The sequence below is a fragment of the Scatophagus argus genome, chromosome 11 (genome assembly GCF_020382885.2).
Source record: "Scatophagus argus isolate fScaArg1 chromosome 11, fScaArg1.pri, whole genome shotgun sequence".
Classification (NCBI taxonomy): Eukaryota; Metazoa; Chordata; class Actinopteri; family Scatophagidae; genus Scatophagus; species Scatophagus argus.
Genome location: NC_058503.1, coordinates 1,475,315 through 1,492,980, shown reverse-complemented (window position 1 = coordinate 1,492,980; position 17,666 = coordinate 1,475,315). Strand labels below are relative to the sequence as shown.

General features: G+C 40.7%; 1 protein-coding gene across 1 annotated transcript in view; it reads left to right on the top strand.

Moving 5' to 3' along the window:
• The window catches only part of vwa8 (von Willebrand factor A domain containing 8), a 79,032-nt gene that overhangs the window by 36,161 nt on the left and 25,205 nt on the right, over nt 1-17,666 (top strand). Inside the window, exons 22-29 of the mRNA XM_046403826.1 lie at nt 2,714-2,789; nt 3,253-3,388; nt 3,905-4,024; nt 5,980-6,185; nt 8,665-8,816; nt 12,320-12,428; nt 12,821-12,959; nt 15,266-15,453. Coding sequence (XP_046259782.1) covers nt 2,714-2,789; nt 3,253-3,388; nt 3,905-4,024; nt 5,980-6,185; nt 8,665-8,816; nt 12,320-12,428; nt 12,821-12,959; nt 15,266-15,453 — 1,126 coding nt within the window. The remainder of the gene's footprint in view (nt 1-2,713; nt 2,790-3,252; nt 3,389-3,904; nt 4,025-5,979; nt 6,186-8,664; nt 8,817-12,319; nt 12,429-12,820; nt 12,960-15,265; nt 15,454-17,666) is intronic.

Genomic DNA, 17,666 nt, shown 5'->3' with positions numbered 1-17,666 from the left:
TTTTGTATGCCAAGGAGATAGCCTGCACAATCCAGTGAGAAATCTGTGTTCAGACAGAACATTACCCCTAGCGAGACTGGCAAAAAAGACAAACAAACAAGAGGCAGAGGTTGAGGGCCTAGCATTGCTCCATCAAAGCCAATATGACAAGCAGATACACCAGCTACTGTATATAAACCTTAATCATGGAAGCAAGAGATCCCTATCTAGCAGCTTATGAAGGAAGATCATAACATCCACAATAGAGCACCAAAATAGGAATACATTTTGGTCCTACTTGAACGCCCACCATTTATTAGCATATAGTGAATGATGGCTTCACATTTTGGATTTTTGAAACCATACTTTGGGGAAGCTCCTTAAGTATTAATTTGGGCCACATCCAGGTGGACCAAGAAAGCATGCAGCCAAAACAGTTCTGTCCATGCAGAATGGAAGCTGCCGGTACCTTGCTGTTAGCAGTTTGATTATCTAGGTATACCACAACTTTGCCAATCACCAAGGAGCCACCAGGATCAGGGACAGACCCTGCCGGTGCACCCTCTACAGAGCAGGCAATATCATTTCCACTTCAGAGATGAGACTTCATGATACAATGATGAAAATGCTTCAGAACTAAGAAAGTTGTGAGCACCTCCAGGTGGTTGATGTGAAGCTTAAAATTGAGTATTACAAGGCACAAATAAACGACCCATGTCCCTTTATTGGAGAGAGAGTCAGCTGCAGGTGTCTCTGTGCCATCCCTCTGCCTAGAAAGAGTGCTGCACAATGGGGCATGGAAAGAATGTAACTCATTGACCAAACCACTTTCTCAGCACTGTCCATATCCTAATACTGTCCATAGTCAGACACCGTGACATGGGTAGTCAGTTGAAGTTAACTCCCAAGACAAAGTTTGGGAACCAGAGCAGGCAGTGTTTGACCACTGTTGGCTCAAACGGAAGAAAAAATCCATGACGGTCCTGAGCCGGTAGAGAAGAGGGCCAGTCCACCTCCAGTTTCTCAGCTGCAATGCAGTACAGTGAAAACAATATATTGTTCTCACCAGCTGACTCAGCAAGGTTCAGCATGTCATTGTCACACTCCACTAACTCCTCAAGATACTCGACATTTTCAGCTCAGTTAACAGTGGATGCTTCAACCAATAGCTCCTTGCTGCCATGCTCAGATGAAATTGGGTCCTTCAACTAAGAGAGCAGGAGATCATGATGTATGGGAGTAGTCCACTTTCTCCACCAATGTGACCTGCCTCTCCAGTTTTGAGCTCCCAGGCTGGCAGCAAAATGCACCAGCCTCAGGCTCAGTCAGTGCTCTCATGTTGTGGAAAACCTCCAACAGAACAAGCCTGTTTAGGCTTGGTGCTCATTGTAAGCACAAAGCTTATGAACTAAACAAAACTCAAAGTCAGCGCCCTTTGGGCAGACACACTAAGCCAGCATTAGTTAACACTAACAGGGTTTGGTAACCTAACTTTGAGCTGGCAGTATCCAAATAGATAAACAGCTAACTAGCTGTAGCTAACTAAGTTGTCTTAGTAGAGGTGTTCAAAGTGAGGTTCAAGCATAAGAGCTAAGGGAGACTGTGACAGATGTATGTTCAGGAGGGACCTTGCATACGTCACCATAGGTCACGCCTACGCCTTAAGGGTAGCGATGTGTCGTTCGTAAACGATTCGTTCAATATGAACTAATCTTTTGTATGACTCGGGAGTAATGAGTCCTCTCAGTGAGCGACTTGTTCATTTTCATGCAGTACCTTTTCTCTCTCAGGCTGTGTGGCGAGCAGCAAGCATTACAGTTCGTTCACGGATCATTACGGTTCGTTCTTTCGTTTATTTGTCATGTGACAGCCAGCTCAGGCTGCACGTTTGTTCTCGTTCATCGTTCACGTTCATCGTTCACAGCTCGGCTGTGTGGCCAGCAGTACGTTCGTTCTCGGATCGGTCTCGTTCATTTGTCACGTGACAGCTACATAGTCACTGTCGTGCTGTTAAACAACAATGGCAGGGAGGATGCAGGACACAAGTCACTTTATTGTGGTGTGTATTTGCTTTCCCAGGTTTTCACATGAGTTTGAATTGCTTTGGCATTTTGTGTAATCTTTGTCAGTTATGTTTCCTTCAGTATTTAGTGTTTGTGAACTGCGGCCTTTTTACAACGCCCACAAGAGGGCTACATAGCCACCTGCTGTAAAAATGAACGAAATGACTCAAAAAAAGAGTCGTTCAATTTACTGTTCGAGAGTGAACAATCCGATTCAGTAAAAAGAGTCGAACTTGCCACTATTACTTAAGAGGCCAAGCAGGGTCTTGATATCTCATATGATGTGTGTTGTGATGAATTAGCTGAGAGGGAACCATGCACTATTGACGTAAGTCACTGCTTTTCTGTGCTTCATACTTTACACTTGACCTAGCCTCAAACACACTATTACTCACACTCACGTTCACACAGCCTGGGAGGCAGGTATTATGTCGGGTATTACCTTAGCTTGTGACTTGGAATCAATGAATTACTTAGAGAGGAATTAATTAATCAGAGGATTTTTTTAAATGCGGAGAAACCTTGAAGTCAAGCTGCACAAGGAAATTTTATAATTGAACTATACTATAGCAATGAAAGAAAAAGTGCAATTTGATTTTATAAATGAATAGCTACAATGTCGCTGCCCTATTATGCATTTGTGTATGTAATCTTGTGCTTTGCTCCCCTAGGGATACAACTGTCCAGACTTTGACCCTGCAGCCTTCTGTCCAAAATGGCATCATCATTTATGAGGACTCACCTCTGGTTAGTTATTAACCCCCCCCCCCCCCTTACACACACACACACACACACACACACACACACACACTTGCTTTATGGCCACTTTTACAGGATTTACAATTATTAATTACAATTTACATCCAGTATAAAAGTAAAAAAATATGGCTTTTCTTAACAGTGATGCTCTTGTTCATATACTAGCTGGCATACCAACAATTTCTGATGACCTGGGTATGGGACACACCAGTCAACTATCTTTCTCCAGAATTGTCTCCTGCATGTTTAATACATTCATGTTACACACCTGTGCACACCATAGTACACACCAATGTTATAATAACATAGTGCTCACCAAGTAAAGTCTGACAATAACATGATGTCTTTGTTATGTGCAATGCCTCTTCTTAACTAATGGAGATCCATCAAACAAAAGGCTCAGCAAAAACTTTTTACAGTACATTTTGGTGTGTTTTTGGTATGTTTTCAGGTGAAGGCAGTGAAACTGGGTCATATATTAGTGATTGACGAGGCCGACAAAGCCCCCACTAATGTTACCTGCATCCTCAAAACCCTGGTTGAGAGTGGAGAGATGATTCTGGCCGATGGGCGCAGGATCATATCAGGTGCACACACACACACACACGGACACACACATGCATACGCACATGCAGGGTTTAATGTCTCGACAGTAGACATGTTCCAGATACAGTGTGCAGATAGAAGTAGGACCATTAAAGGGATGAGGTGAGGATTAGATGTCCTAGAAGACAAACAAATAAAACATCAGATGTAGCCCACTAGAGGAGGCTTAGGATAAAAGCATTTATGGACAGGTACCAGTAAATTTTTAATCACACTGGACTGTAAACTTGTATATTTTCCAAGTGGTCCCACGTAATCACACTAGTTGCTTACAGCTTCTCCATTCCTGAGAGGCTCCTCTTTCCAGTGCAATATAAACAGAACCTTGAGACTTCATTGACACTAAGTTGACAAACCTGCTGATGCTATCAGAACAGCAGAAGTGTGTATCAAACACGAATCAGTTAAAACCAAATAGAATTAAAACATGGTAGTGGGGAAAAACAAAAAAGCAAATATGAGTGCCTTTGCTAACTACGACTGTGTCTCCTTCAAAGATCCACATGAAGCTGAGGGGAGGCCCAATATCATTGTCATGCACCCAGACTTCAGGATGCTTGTACTGGCTAACCGGCCTGGTTTTCCTTTCCTTGGCAATGACTTTTTTGGAGCTCTAGGTACACACACCTACACACAACACTTGTGACAGAGGACTGGTAACCTTCTCTTTTATTTAATAACAAACTCGTGCATTTAGAAGTAAGATGCTAAAATAAATAAAGCAGTAGAGAAGGAAGTAGGGCAAGGGTGACGGAAATTCACTGACTTGCGTTACATGCACCAGCACGTTGTATTGAAGTCGTAAGATGGCTGTGTTGTCATTGTTCTGCCATGGAGAACAAGCTGCGGCTAACAAACCTTGCTCACAATCATCTTAAATGTAGGAGTATTTTAGAGACGGACCCAACTATGTGGTGCTGCTTAAGCTCTACAAAATGGCTTATCACTGCACTACAGCTGCTGTCGGTGTTTGTAGAAAGGCAGATTATCAACACACAGAATGTGTTTCTGTTTACAGAACTCACTTTAAAGTGATTATATAAATGTTTCTTCATTGCCCCACTGCTATCGTGGTAATGAAATGTTTCATCATCTAAGGTTGTTGTTCAGTCGTTTCATATTTTCTCTTTACTTTAACAACTATTACTACTTACTTATTACCACTGAGAAAAAGGCTCGAATTAAAAATTCACTCACAGACTGTAAATCCTTTCAATTATTTTCTTTGCCCGACTCTGATACAAAATCACCTTTGCCAGTGATTATCTTAACTGCGTATTCCTCCAATAATGAAAGAAATCCATGTGATTCAGATTCTCCAGTTCAGATTGTTGTTGTTACTTGACTTGAAAGAAAATCAAGGAATAAAATACATTAATATTAATCAAACAGGTTTTTAATATTTATTTTGAATAAACTAATTGTGTTGCCTTAGTAATAAAACAATAATATTTAGAATAATAAAAAAAATTTAATCAATTAAAAAAATATATTGTTAGTTACAGCCCTGGGAGAAGATATTGAGAATAGAGATGATTTAATTAGTGAAACAACATAAGCAACTTTATCCAAAAATACAGTTAAATTATTATGAACAGAACCCATGTGTTATCAGAACTACTCAGGATGCCAATGAACACACACTCACTGTAGACAAGTCAGGACTGCAGTTTGGAAACATGAAGCATAAAGAACCATAAAGGAGGCAAGACCCACAGGAAGACAGTGGAACTGGAGTTTCAGCAGAGAACTCTTGAGTGCATGGTGTAAGCACTGTGCATTCCTCCCCCTCTTGTGCTGGTACGTCTCGAGCAAGTGAGCTAAAGAACTTTTTTTTTTTGCCTGCTTTGAGGCAAAGAAAAGCAGGTGAAGCAGAGGTCAGTGAATGCACCTTTCGCACTTATCACCCTTTTATCAGCAGGGCTATCATGTGAACACCATGAAAGCAGCAGGACCAGATGGTATCAGTGGGCACCTCCTCAAACTCTATGCTGAGTGCTAACCAAATAGAACTGGAGTTTACAATGATAAACCTCTTGTCTCTGGCTCAGTCTGCCATACACACAGATTATTTTAGTTATTGAGAATTATTCTTTTGATTAATCAAGTAATCTGATTAAAAATACAGTTGTTTTATTAAAGGATGATAATAAATATACAAAAAAGAAATTTAGGCCCTTAAATGAAGAACTAATTGTTTATTGATCGCAGTGAGCACCGTCAGGAGATTTAGGGTAACGTTTCTTCGTCGTAAGCTATTTTTATCCGCTGTTTCCTTTATCTTCCTCGTATCTTTGCATTCTTTCAATCAAAGTCTAGTAATCGGTTACTGAAGGAATTGTTTCAGCCTAAGAAAACAAGACCATCCTGCCTGAGCATCTTTTCCTGCACTGGTGCACTGGGCGGAGGTCTACTATAGTGACAGAGTAGGCTAATGAAAAGGAATATGGCAAAGCCTATGGACTCATAAACACTTCAACAGTGTTTGTGTCATTACTCTTACGTGTTTGAAGTAGTAAAAGTGCTCACAGTCAGGTATACTAGTGATGACTAGTTATTTTCTTCCAAACAGGTGATATTTTTAGCTGCCATGCTGTGGACAATCCAAAGCCCCATGCTGAGCTGGCTATGCTTAAACAGTACGGCCCCAATGTTCCTGATGCAACACTGCAAAAACTGGTGGCTGCCTTTGGAGAACTAAGGTCCATGGCTGACCAGGGAACCATCACCTACCCCTATTCTACTCGAGAGGTGGTCAACATTGTCAAACACCTCCAGGTAAGAAGACACATGATTCATATAATTCAAAGGCACTTCACTTCTTCATATATATATATATATATATATATATATATATATATATCTCTATATATATCCATATAGATAATTCAGGGAAGATAGATATAATTTCCAGCCATCATGAACTCTGTTTGCTCCCTCACCTACACTTACTTGGCCATCTCTGCTGGTTTGTGAAATCCTCAGTCTGAAGAATAAATCTGGTGTATGGGGTTGATAAAAAAATGCATATCATCTATCACATTATATATGTTCTCAAAGAATTTATCACCATACTTTTAATGTCAAAGTACCCCACCCTCATGTCAGTTTTTCTCACCCTCCACACACCCATTTCACCATTGATCCTCCTACATCTGTCACTATTTAGAACCCACAAGTTTGCACCCCAAAACGTCCGTCCAGTTTGGCACATACTGTGACTATGGTCACATTTCCTTCTGTGTCCTTTGGTAGCCTGACATCATCAAAACAAAATGCTTCATGTTGAACATCTTTCTTTTACTTCCATACTGTGGATTAAATCTACGTGAAATTACCCAAAACTTCAGAGCAAATCTCTGTATTTATTCTCAGTGACTGACGAGCTTAGTAGCAAAATGATGCTCGTCTGAACAAAACTTCTCCTTAAGAGACAGTTTTAACAGACTTGTTTTGTTCCCATGGCTGCCACATTTTTTATTTTGTTTTATTGCTTAGCCATTGTAGTTGTATGGTTTCAATAGTAAGCAGTATCTCCACTCATTCATCATTGTATTTAATGGTCAGGGTTGTCACGTCCCCCTGTCTTTGTGTGCTCTTAGATCTTTAAAAATGTAAACACTATTTAGCCCAGACAGAGAAAATAACAAAGAGAGACGAGAGGAACAGTCCTTTGAGAAAAGGGAAATAAAGATTCAAGCTTGCACTTCTGTAGATCAATAATTCATTGCAGAGGGACCAGCCCTAACATCTGATTTCCCCAATGGCCACTGTGTTCTGTCATCTATCACCACCACCGCCATCGACATCTGCAGGAGGGGGATAGATACAGGATGATTTAGTGGATGCAAGCTTCTTTTGAGGGAGTAGCTTAGTGTAGGAACTAATTGCCATTTCTTATTTGGTCAAAAATATACTTCTGTGGTAACTGGGAACCACATCATTTCCAAACGAATGCTCTTTAAATTCAGTTTATGTCTTAGTTGTAAATATTTGGGATGAGGTTGTTATTGACTGTGCAGCAATATATAGCTTCACCAGTGTAAATACGTTGTAGTACGAGGGTTTGAAAGTGCAATTATGATCTTCATAGTGTCCCAGAATCCAGGGTTGTCAAATATGAAACACTCAATTACAGCTTCTATTAAGAAGATGATCCTGTAGACATAGTACTGGAAATGAAAAAATGAAAAATTTTTGAAGTGAAGGACTGCATCACATTTATAGCTGCAGCTATTTTCAGTTTATCATGTTCCTTCAATTTATCTATTCTTTATCTACACTGGATATTGAAGCTCTATCATTTCCTTTATTGTTTGTACATTGTGTTGTATGCACCAACAATATTAAGGCTTTACTGGGACACTTGCTTAGTTAACAAAATCGTCAAAAATGAGAAGAAATGCCTGTTTAGGGCCACCAATGCCCAGAGTGGTATCTTTTGATTTCTTATCTTTCATGATTAGCGCTAAGATCATAGACACACGAGTCTGTGGGGTAAAAGTAATGCTGAAACTGAACATGTTCTTCTTCGATGGAAAATGAACTGCAGAATTGTCAGAAAGTTAGTTTGGACGCTTTGCCGTTGCTTGCAAATAATCTGTCCTCTGTATTTTAAGCACATATCTTGTGTAGGTGTTTCCTGCATCGTTATGACTTTGTGCAGTTAAATTCATTGTTTGTTGTTGTCTTATTGTTCTCACTTTTCTGTTTCTCTCTGTTTCTCTGCATTTTATTACGTATTTATCCATATTATTATTTATTTATTGCCATAGTTACCGTGCAATGCAAAAAAAACGTATTAAGGATATGACTCCTCTAATTATACTATATCACACAATAAGCAAGGCTAATAGCAGCTGCCTCAGCAAGAGAAAAATGACTTTTCTTTACACAGATCTGTCAGTGTTGTGGTCCGAGTCGAGTGATGAGTTACCTCATGTCTTATTCCAGCCTGTCCATGCACTGTCCCCTGTTGGGGTCTTGTAAATCATATTATTTTCTGTCTTTCTGTGACCCTCTTCATCCTATCTTTGTTTTTTTGTTTTTTTTGGTGTTCTTTTTCCTGCTTGTCACCCTCCCTGCCCCGTTATCCTTTTTTTTATTTCCGTCATTCTTCTCACGATCCACATTGTCTTTATTCTTCATCCTTTTTACCTTCACCACCTTACCTTTCTCTCTCTCTCCCTGCTCTCTCTTTTTTTCCCTTTTTCCAACGACCCTTTCTCACTTCCACCCTTCCCTTTGCTCCCAACAGAAATTCCCTGAGGAGGGTTTGGCCAACGTGGTGCGAAATGTCTTCGACTTTGACTCGTACAACAAAGACATGCGAGAGCTTCTGATTGAAGCACTGCACAAACATGGGATTCCCATTGGAGCCAAGCCCAGCTCTGTCAAACTAGCTAAGGAGTAAGGCATCAGGAGCACAGGATGCTATAAGGACACACAAACACGCACAGACTAAAGACACATCCATGCACACACAGTACCTGACTAATGCACAGACACAGTATCGCACAGTTATGCAGACCAGTCAGAAATGGGCTGGAGGAGGGCGATGGATAATAAGTGGGCGTGGCTTGACTGCCGACCCGGCTATGCTGTGAATCTCATTAAAGTGATGACATTGCAAAGCCTCATCAGTGGGCCACCACAGACTCTCTTTTTAATTTTGATAATAACTTGAAATAACTGGAAGGACCAGAATGCAGCTTGTAAAACAGATTGAGGTCTAAGGATACAGGTATGCCTGACAGTGACTTATAATGTCATACACTCTCAAAAAAATGGAGGTGCCGAGTAGAACCCTCTTTTTCTTCTTTAATGGTCCTTTTGGTAGAACCATTTTTCATTGCTTAGTGGATTGCTTTCTCTGGGTTCCAAATGGAAATCTATTAGGGGGTTCTAGTTAATTATGTTTGTGTCACCATAATAGGAGGCTATAGGAGGCATAACCTGTTGTCACATATTTTAAATGTATATCACCTTGTGATGACAAGAGAAAGATGCTTTTTTGCTGAATTAGTTTTATTTAGCATTTTTCTGACATTATTGTCTTGATATCCAAATGATATCCAAAATTAACTAAATTTACGATTTATTTGTTTTATTAAATTTACAATTTGCTGTTGTAGCAGTTTGCCTTTTAAAGAAAGTTCCCAGAAGTTTGTCAGGATAAAGTGTTTTCTCAGAGGCAAGTGGTTCTTGTTAGGGCTCTTATAACTGTATAGAACTTTTTGGAACCCCCTTGCTGAGAGTGTACCTGTTAGACCTCAGTTTCTGATTTTGCATATTTTTGAATGAAATTCCAAAGCGCTTGAAATCAGCTGATATTGTCTTTAGCTCTATGGCTGGTTTCAAAGTTTGAGGCTTCCACGAAGTCTCTCCACTGCTTCCTGAAGTGTGAAATTAATGGCTGTCTAAATTATTCATATTACCTCACCTTTCCTCTAAGGGAAAGATAAGATTCCAGCACCCACTTTAATTTCTTGTTATGTACAGCTTTGTCTTTTAAATAAAGGAAAATATTTGTTTCTTCTGTCTCCTGTGGATTTATTTTGACTTATACCATTCATAAATTCAAAATTAGAAATCTTTTAAGCAAAGTCATGGAAACAGGGCAAGGCAGAAACAAGTATTTTCCTTGAACAAACATAACTGATTTTATAGATTATACAGTATGTCACAAAAGTGAGTACACTCGTCACATTTTTGTAAATATTTTATTATATCTTTTCAAGGGAGAGCACTAAAGAAATGAAATTTTGCTACAATGTTAAGTAGTCTGTATACAGCTTGTATAACAATGAAAATTTGCTGTCCCTTCAAAATAACTCAACACACAGCCATTAATGTCTAAACCGCTGGCAACAAAAGTGAGTACTCCTAAGTGAAAATGTCCAAATTGGTCCCAAAGTGTCAATATCTTGTGTGACCACCATTATTTTCCCCGCACTGCCTTCACCCTCTTGGGCATGGAGTTCACAAGAGCTGCACAAGATGCCACTGGAATCCTCTTCCACTCCTCCATGAGGGCATCACGGAGCTGGTGGATATTAGAGACCTTGCGCTGCTCCACCTTCTGTTTGAGAATGCCCCACAGATGCTCTATAGGGTTTAGGTCAGGAGACATGCTCGGCCAGTCCATCACCTTTACCCTCAGCTTCTTTAGCAAGGTAGTGGTCGTCTTGGAGGCGTGCTTGGGGTTGTTATCATGCTGGAATAGTGCCCTGCCGCCCAGTTTCTGAAGAGAGGAGATAGATTGTGTTCTGCTCGAGTATTTCACAGTACATGTTAGCATTCATGTTTCTCTCGATGAACTGTAGCTCCCCAGTGCCAGCAGCACTCATGCAGCCCCAGACCATGACACTCCCACCACCATGCTTGACTGTAGGCATGAGACACTTGTCTTTTTACTCCTCACCTGGTTGCCGCCACACATGCTTGACACCATCACAACCAAATAGGTTGATCTTGGTCTCATCTGACCACAGGACATGGTTCCAGTAATCCAAGTCCTTAGTCTGCTTCTCTTCTGCAAAGTGTTTGTGGGTTTTCTTGTGCATCAACTTCAGAAGAGGCTTCTTTCTGGGACAACAGCCATGCAGACCAATAAGATGAAGTGTGCTGCGTGTAGTCTGAGCACTGACAGACTGACACCCTTGCAACCTCTGCAGCAATGCTGACAGCACTCCTACGTCTGTTTTCCATGGACAACCTCTGGATATAACGCTCAGCGCGTACACTCTACTTCTTTGGTCGACCATGACGATGCCTGTTCTGAGTGGAACCTCTACTGTTAAACCGTTGTATGGAGTTGGCCACCGTGCTGCAGCTCAGTTTCAGGGTGTTGGCAATTTTCTTATACCCTAGACCGTCTTTATGTAGATCAACAATTCTTTTTTTAAGATTCTAAGAGAGTTCTTTGCCATGAGGTGCCATGTTGAACTTTCAGTAACCAGCATGAGGAGTCTGTGTGATAAGACCAAAATTATTTCCCACCTGTTCCCCATTTACACCTGAGACCTTGTAACACCAACAAGTCACATGACACCAGGGAGGGAAATGGCTAATTGGGCCCAGGTTGGACATTTTCACTTAGGGGTGTACTCACTTTTGTTGCCAGCGGTTTAGACATTAATGGCTGTGTGTTGAGTTATTTTGAAGGGACAGCAAATTTTCATTGTTATACAAGCTGCACACAGACTACTTTCTTTATTTCTTTAGTGCTCTCCCATGAAAAGATATAATAAAATATTTACAAAAATGTGAAGGGTGTACTCACTTTTGTGACATACTGTATATCCCATTACGTCTGTGCTTACATCATCCAAGCTCAGTGGATTTTTTTATGTTTTGAGGTTGGTGCTTTTGGGGTCTCACAGAAACTTATGTACATAAAAGCATAGTATTTTGTCTCTTGATTTCCAACTTTGGAAACGGGTAACAAGAAACAGTTTATCTTGTCTATCTTATTGCTTTTCCATTCAACCATACTTATGGTTAGAGGGCTGTCCGTTAAGCTGTGATTCATGTGGAGACCAGTAAACATGTGGTCAGAATCAACAAGCTTAGCAGGGATTCACACACACAAACGCACAGAGACATTTGTCCCACGTTAGACAGTGGGGTCATATCAAAGTCTGTTTTCAAGAAATCCTATTCAGAACAGAATACAGCTTCCATCTGAAGGGTTTTTTTTCTGGTGAGCCCCTTGGGAACTGCATTAATTACTTGCATTATTTATTTATTTTTTAATTAGAACTCAGCAACATCTGTGCCAGCAAAAACACAAACACACAAACAGCACTAATATGCATTCTTACCCTCAGCCTGATATATCAATAGCTCAGGAATTCACATTTTTTATGGCATTACCAGGCAGTTGTCAACATGTGACCTTCAATCTTTAGGTTGCCCCTGCCAGAGGTTAAGATGACAGGCTACTGGACAATAAACCAAGGTGGCAACGCTCGCCGCAAACTGCTCTGTCCCACTGAGACACACCCTATAGACATCAAGGTATTACATTTCTAGGATCTATGCTGTTGTGCTGAAATACACTGCTTCTTTGTGAGGCTGTTATGTTTCAGGTGCCAACGCTCTGCCGTATGCTATGTATTTGCTGTATTGTTGCAAATCTTTGAGATCCATGTGACATCTGACATAAGTTTACGCTGACTACAGCTGCTGTTCTGTATGAAGGAGCGTTCAGTCGTTTGATATACTGACCATCATCATAAAACCTTGCAGTTTCATGTGTAGTGTCAGCTTAGCATGAATCTTTTCTGAATCTGTGGTAGCTGTAGCTGTGTGATCTGAATCCAGCCACTTTCAACCATAAACATTAAACAGCTGTGTTGTTTTCATACCTAATGTGTGCACTATTGTAACAGTGTGTCTTATGTTTCCAGGGCCCTGTGTTTCTGCGTGTTCAGGGTTACCCCTGCAACAGACAGGAAAGCAGGGCTTTGAGTTTCACTGAAGAGAAAGCCCACTGGCAGATTCCCATGAATGAAGTCAACATCATCTGTGATGTCACCACCAAAGATGGTATTCTCTCACACTAACACTATTACTAGTGGACTTCTGCCTGCTGTGGCACCACGTGCATACACTCTATGCATCTTTACTTACTGCTGCACTGTGTGGTTTGCTAGCTTCTAGTGCCCACCCCCCAAAAATAAAATAAATATTGACCTCTCAGATATTGTTTCAGGAGGCCTCTGATGTAGAAATTAAAGATTTTTCATTTTTTTTTACATTTTGATAAGTTTTTGGGGAAATATTGGGGTAATATTGCAACATTGGGCCTAGTTGGGAGCAGAATTTTTGTATTTGTACTCACTTTGTCTGAGCAGATATACAGAACATTTAAGCATTCATTTGCAGGGTTCATTGCTTACTTAGCCCCATAACTGTATATATCAAGAGTAATAATAACACAACAATCATAGTTTTATGAATAAGTGTTTATTAATAAAAATATTGGAAAAAGTCCCATGTAATGGATTCCACCCTCTAGGAGCTTGACTACCAATGGGACACAGGTGAAGTAGTTGTCTGTGTAGATCTTGTAGTTTTGACCCTGTGGAAGTGAGGAGGTGAGCTTCATCACAACATCACCTGACAGTCCGAGTTCAGATTTGGCTTGTCGTATTCCATCTACACTCCCTTGGTACACATCAAAGACGCAGAACTCCTTTTTCAGCCAGCGAAAGCTGTCACGGGGCACGGTGTGTTTTTTTGGTTGGTGTGCTTGATGTCCACATCATCATTGGCTGGGCAGTCAATGGCTTGGTGATTTTCTTTGTTCATTGCCCTTTATTCTCTGAGTCACTTGCATCAATGTCATCTGAGTCCATTTCAGAATCTCCAGCTCTCTCCATTTTAGACTACAGCAATCACACACTGAATAGATGACCTTTCTGCCCTGGTTGCATTCTGAAATGGAAAAAGTAAAAAAAAATAATAAAAGATTAAATATGTGAATGATACATATGGGTCTTATATTGTAGTAGATAAACTGAAAGAATACACAGAGTGGTAGACGATGTGTCGAGGGTAGAGATCTAAGTATTATCCATCAAAGTGTTATCATTTCAATGCAAATGCTAATCAGAATTCCACTACATTCAAACAATACTGTCTTGCTGGCCTAGTATGCTCTCTACTTATCATACTAAAAGGAACGCATGCATCCCCCAGAGCACTTACAGGTTCACATTCAAGACCATTCACACCTGTCCCTTCCAGGTGTAGATGGAATCCCCCAAAACATCCAGAAAGATGAAAGTGACATATTTTGTCATTGGAGGGAACTCACTCCAATGAAATTCGTGCTCTGCCATTTAACCCACCCAAGTGACGTGCACACACACACAGCAAACCCGGGGCAGTGGGCGACCGCGTGCAGCGCCCGGGGAGCAGTGGGGGTTAGGTACCTTGCTCAAGGGTACCTCAGCCATGGACACCGGTACGGGGAATCGAACCAGCGATCCACCGGTTACGGGTCCGACACCCTAACCGCTGATCCACGACTGCCATTCAGAACCTGTTTGTCTATCTCCGATTGCTACAAACTGCTACTTAGAAGTTTAGAAGTTAAAAAAAAAACAACAAAAAACTACAAAGATACAGGAAGTTTCAGATACTGCTATAGAATTCAAATTTATTCCTGTGTTTAATTATGGTGTAAGCTAAACTAAGTAACAATTTAACAGAAAAGCACACTTACAACTTAGTTATAAGGAATAATTTAACCCTTTAAATTTCTACTTTTTTTTTTCAATTTGTGACCATGTGAGAAGTGCAGTGTCCTTATGTAATGTGTAGGGAGCACAGGCTATTGTGACTACCGCTCTGGCCCAATGTTGTAAAATTACAACATAGACAAAACAAGCTCTAAATTTGATGAATGTTTTCCAAAATAACCAAATATGTGTGTGTTCTAGACATTGTGATAAATACAAAAACAAAATATTTAAGGAATTTTATTTAGTTGAATGTTGACAAATCGAGTCATGCAAAAAAAAGGAGATGAGCTCAACTTAAAGTTTGCAGGGAGTGCGAGTTCATGGCCAGATGACCAAAACTAACACTTCTTCGATCCAATAGCATTGTGAGGACAAACAATAGACCCAGTAACGATGTAAATGTGATCTTGAGAAAAAAAAACATTTACATTTTTTTGAATTTTTAAAAGTGATAGTGATTCTGCAACAGTGGGCTCTACAGGGACCCCACCCATCCTGGACATGGCATATTTACAGAACAATTAAAACACACACATATAGACTCCAAACAGTCCATAACAGAATGAACTACAATCACACTTTCCATCTGTTTTTATCTTGCAGATGTTGTGTACGTGGCTACGTGTAACCCAGTGTCCCTGTATGCCATGAAGGAGCGCGGAGAGACAATTCAGTGCATGGAGCTTTATGACGTCTTTCCCAGGACCATCAGTGGTGTTTGGCAGCCCTTTGTCACTGTTGCTCCACTTGGGAGTCCTCTGGATGGACAGGTGGTGCTGCACGAGGAGCAGGTTGGTGAACACCCAGACATACACATGGTCACAAAGACTAGCTTGATCAATTCTCTTTTCTAACTCCCCCTGGGACAATATTGTTGTATTTTCATGCTTAATAAATATGTTTATAACACATGTTTTTAACCAAAACATGCGGTGTGAATTATTTAAGAGTAAGGAACCTGCAGTTACGGCACATTTTAAAATCAGCTTAGATGGCGCATGGAAATTATCGCAGTGGATTGACCCTATGGTGTGATGTTTCAGTAGCACCTCCACTTGCTTGTGTCAAACCTGTGCTCCAACAGCTGGAGGCATGAATTTTACCATTAGGTGAGGCTTTGCAAGTCTTTGCTATGACATCTCCAACAGGGTGGAGTCAGTTTTGCTGCAACGTTTAGATTTCCAAACCAGAAGAGGATTTCCAGCTCCAGTTTTAATCGCAAAAACATTATTTAGAATTTTGATGTGACGATATTTACACTGCTGAGAATATTCTCTATCTGTTAGTGTATAGTGCCTATACAGTACTGTGCAAACGTTTTAGGCAGATGTGGAAAAAATGCTCTAAATTAAGAATTCTGACAAAAAAACATAAATAATAATTGTTTATTTTTATCAGTTTACAAAATGCAAAGTGAGCAACCAAAAGGAAAATCTAAATCAAATCAATATTTGATGTTACTAACCTTTGCCTTCCAACCAACATCAGTTCTTATAGGTGCACTTGCACAAAGTTAGGGATTTTGTAGGATTATAGTCTGGTGTATCAACCAGTTATACCAAACAGGTGCTAATGACCATCAATTTCACATGTAAGTTGAAACACAGTCACTAACTGAAACAGAAACAGCTGTGTAGGAGGCTTAAAATTGGGTGAGGAACAGCCAAACTCTGACTCCAAGGTGAGGTTGTGGAACAAAGGTTCAAGTTGCAGGTCATACACCATGGCAAGACTGAGCACAGCAACAAGACACAAGGTAGTTATACTGCAGGTCTCTCCCAGTCAAGGATTTCAGAGCAGACTGAGGTTTCAAGATGTGCTGTTCAAGCAAAGAAATGGGCAACGCTGAGAATCGTAGACACAGTGGTCGGCCAAGGAAATTTAGTGCAGCAGAAGAAAAACACATTAAGCTTATTTCCCTTTAAAATTGATTGAGCTCAGAATTGGCAGAAACCATTGGGACCCAGGTACACCCATCTACTGTCCGGACAGGTCTGGCCAGAAGTGGTCTTCATGGAAGAGTTGCAGCCAAAAAGCCATACTTCCACCATGGAAACAAGGCCAAGCAACTCAACCGTGCAAGAAAACATAGGAACTGGGGTTCAGAGAAATGGCAGCAGGTGCTCTGGACTGATGAGTCAAAATTTGAAATACTTGGCTGTAGCAGAAGGCAGTTTGTTCGCTAAACGGCTGGAGAGCGGTACAATAATGAGTGTCTGCAGGCAACAGTGAAGCATGGTGGAGGTTCCTTGCAAGTTTGGGGCTGTTTTGCTGCAAATGGAGTTGGAGATTTGGTCAGGATTAATGGTGTCCTCAGTGCTGAGAAATACAGGATGGTATTTATCCATTGTGCAATACCATCAGGGAGGCTTGTGATTGGCACTAAATTTGTTCTGCAGCAGGACAACGACCCCAAACATACAGCCAATGTCATTAAGTCATTAAGTCTTCAGTGTAAAGAAGAACAGGAAGTCCTGGAAGTGATGATATGGCCCCCACAGAGCCGTGATCTCAACATCATCGAGCATGTCTGGGGTTACATGAAGAGACAGAAGGATCTGAGGAAGCCTACATCCACAGAAGATCTGTGGTTAGTTCTCCAAGATGTTTGGAACAACCTACCAGCCGAGTTCCTTCAAAAACTAATGCTGTTTTGAAGGCAAAGGCTACTATCTTTTATAATACATTATTGTCGCTAACTGTCCATCACAGACGTCATGCGAACAACAGCATTGCTCCACAGCACCAGCAGTGGTCAAAAACACCACAGAGTACCATCAGGGCAGTAGAGAGAACTGGAGATAAAACAAATAATCCCACAGGAAAGATACTGAAAAGAAAATATGACTGTGACTTTAAAGTTGAGGTGAATGTGGATCATTATATTTTCTCTTTGGAGAACACATAAACACAGTAAATGGCAAAATTGTGAGTTATATGGAACACCACATGAGAACAATGTGAAGTGTGTAGAAATTAAGTAAGAAAGTATTCTTGGTATTGT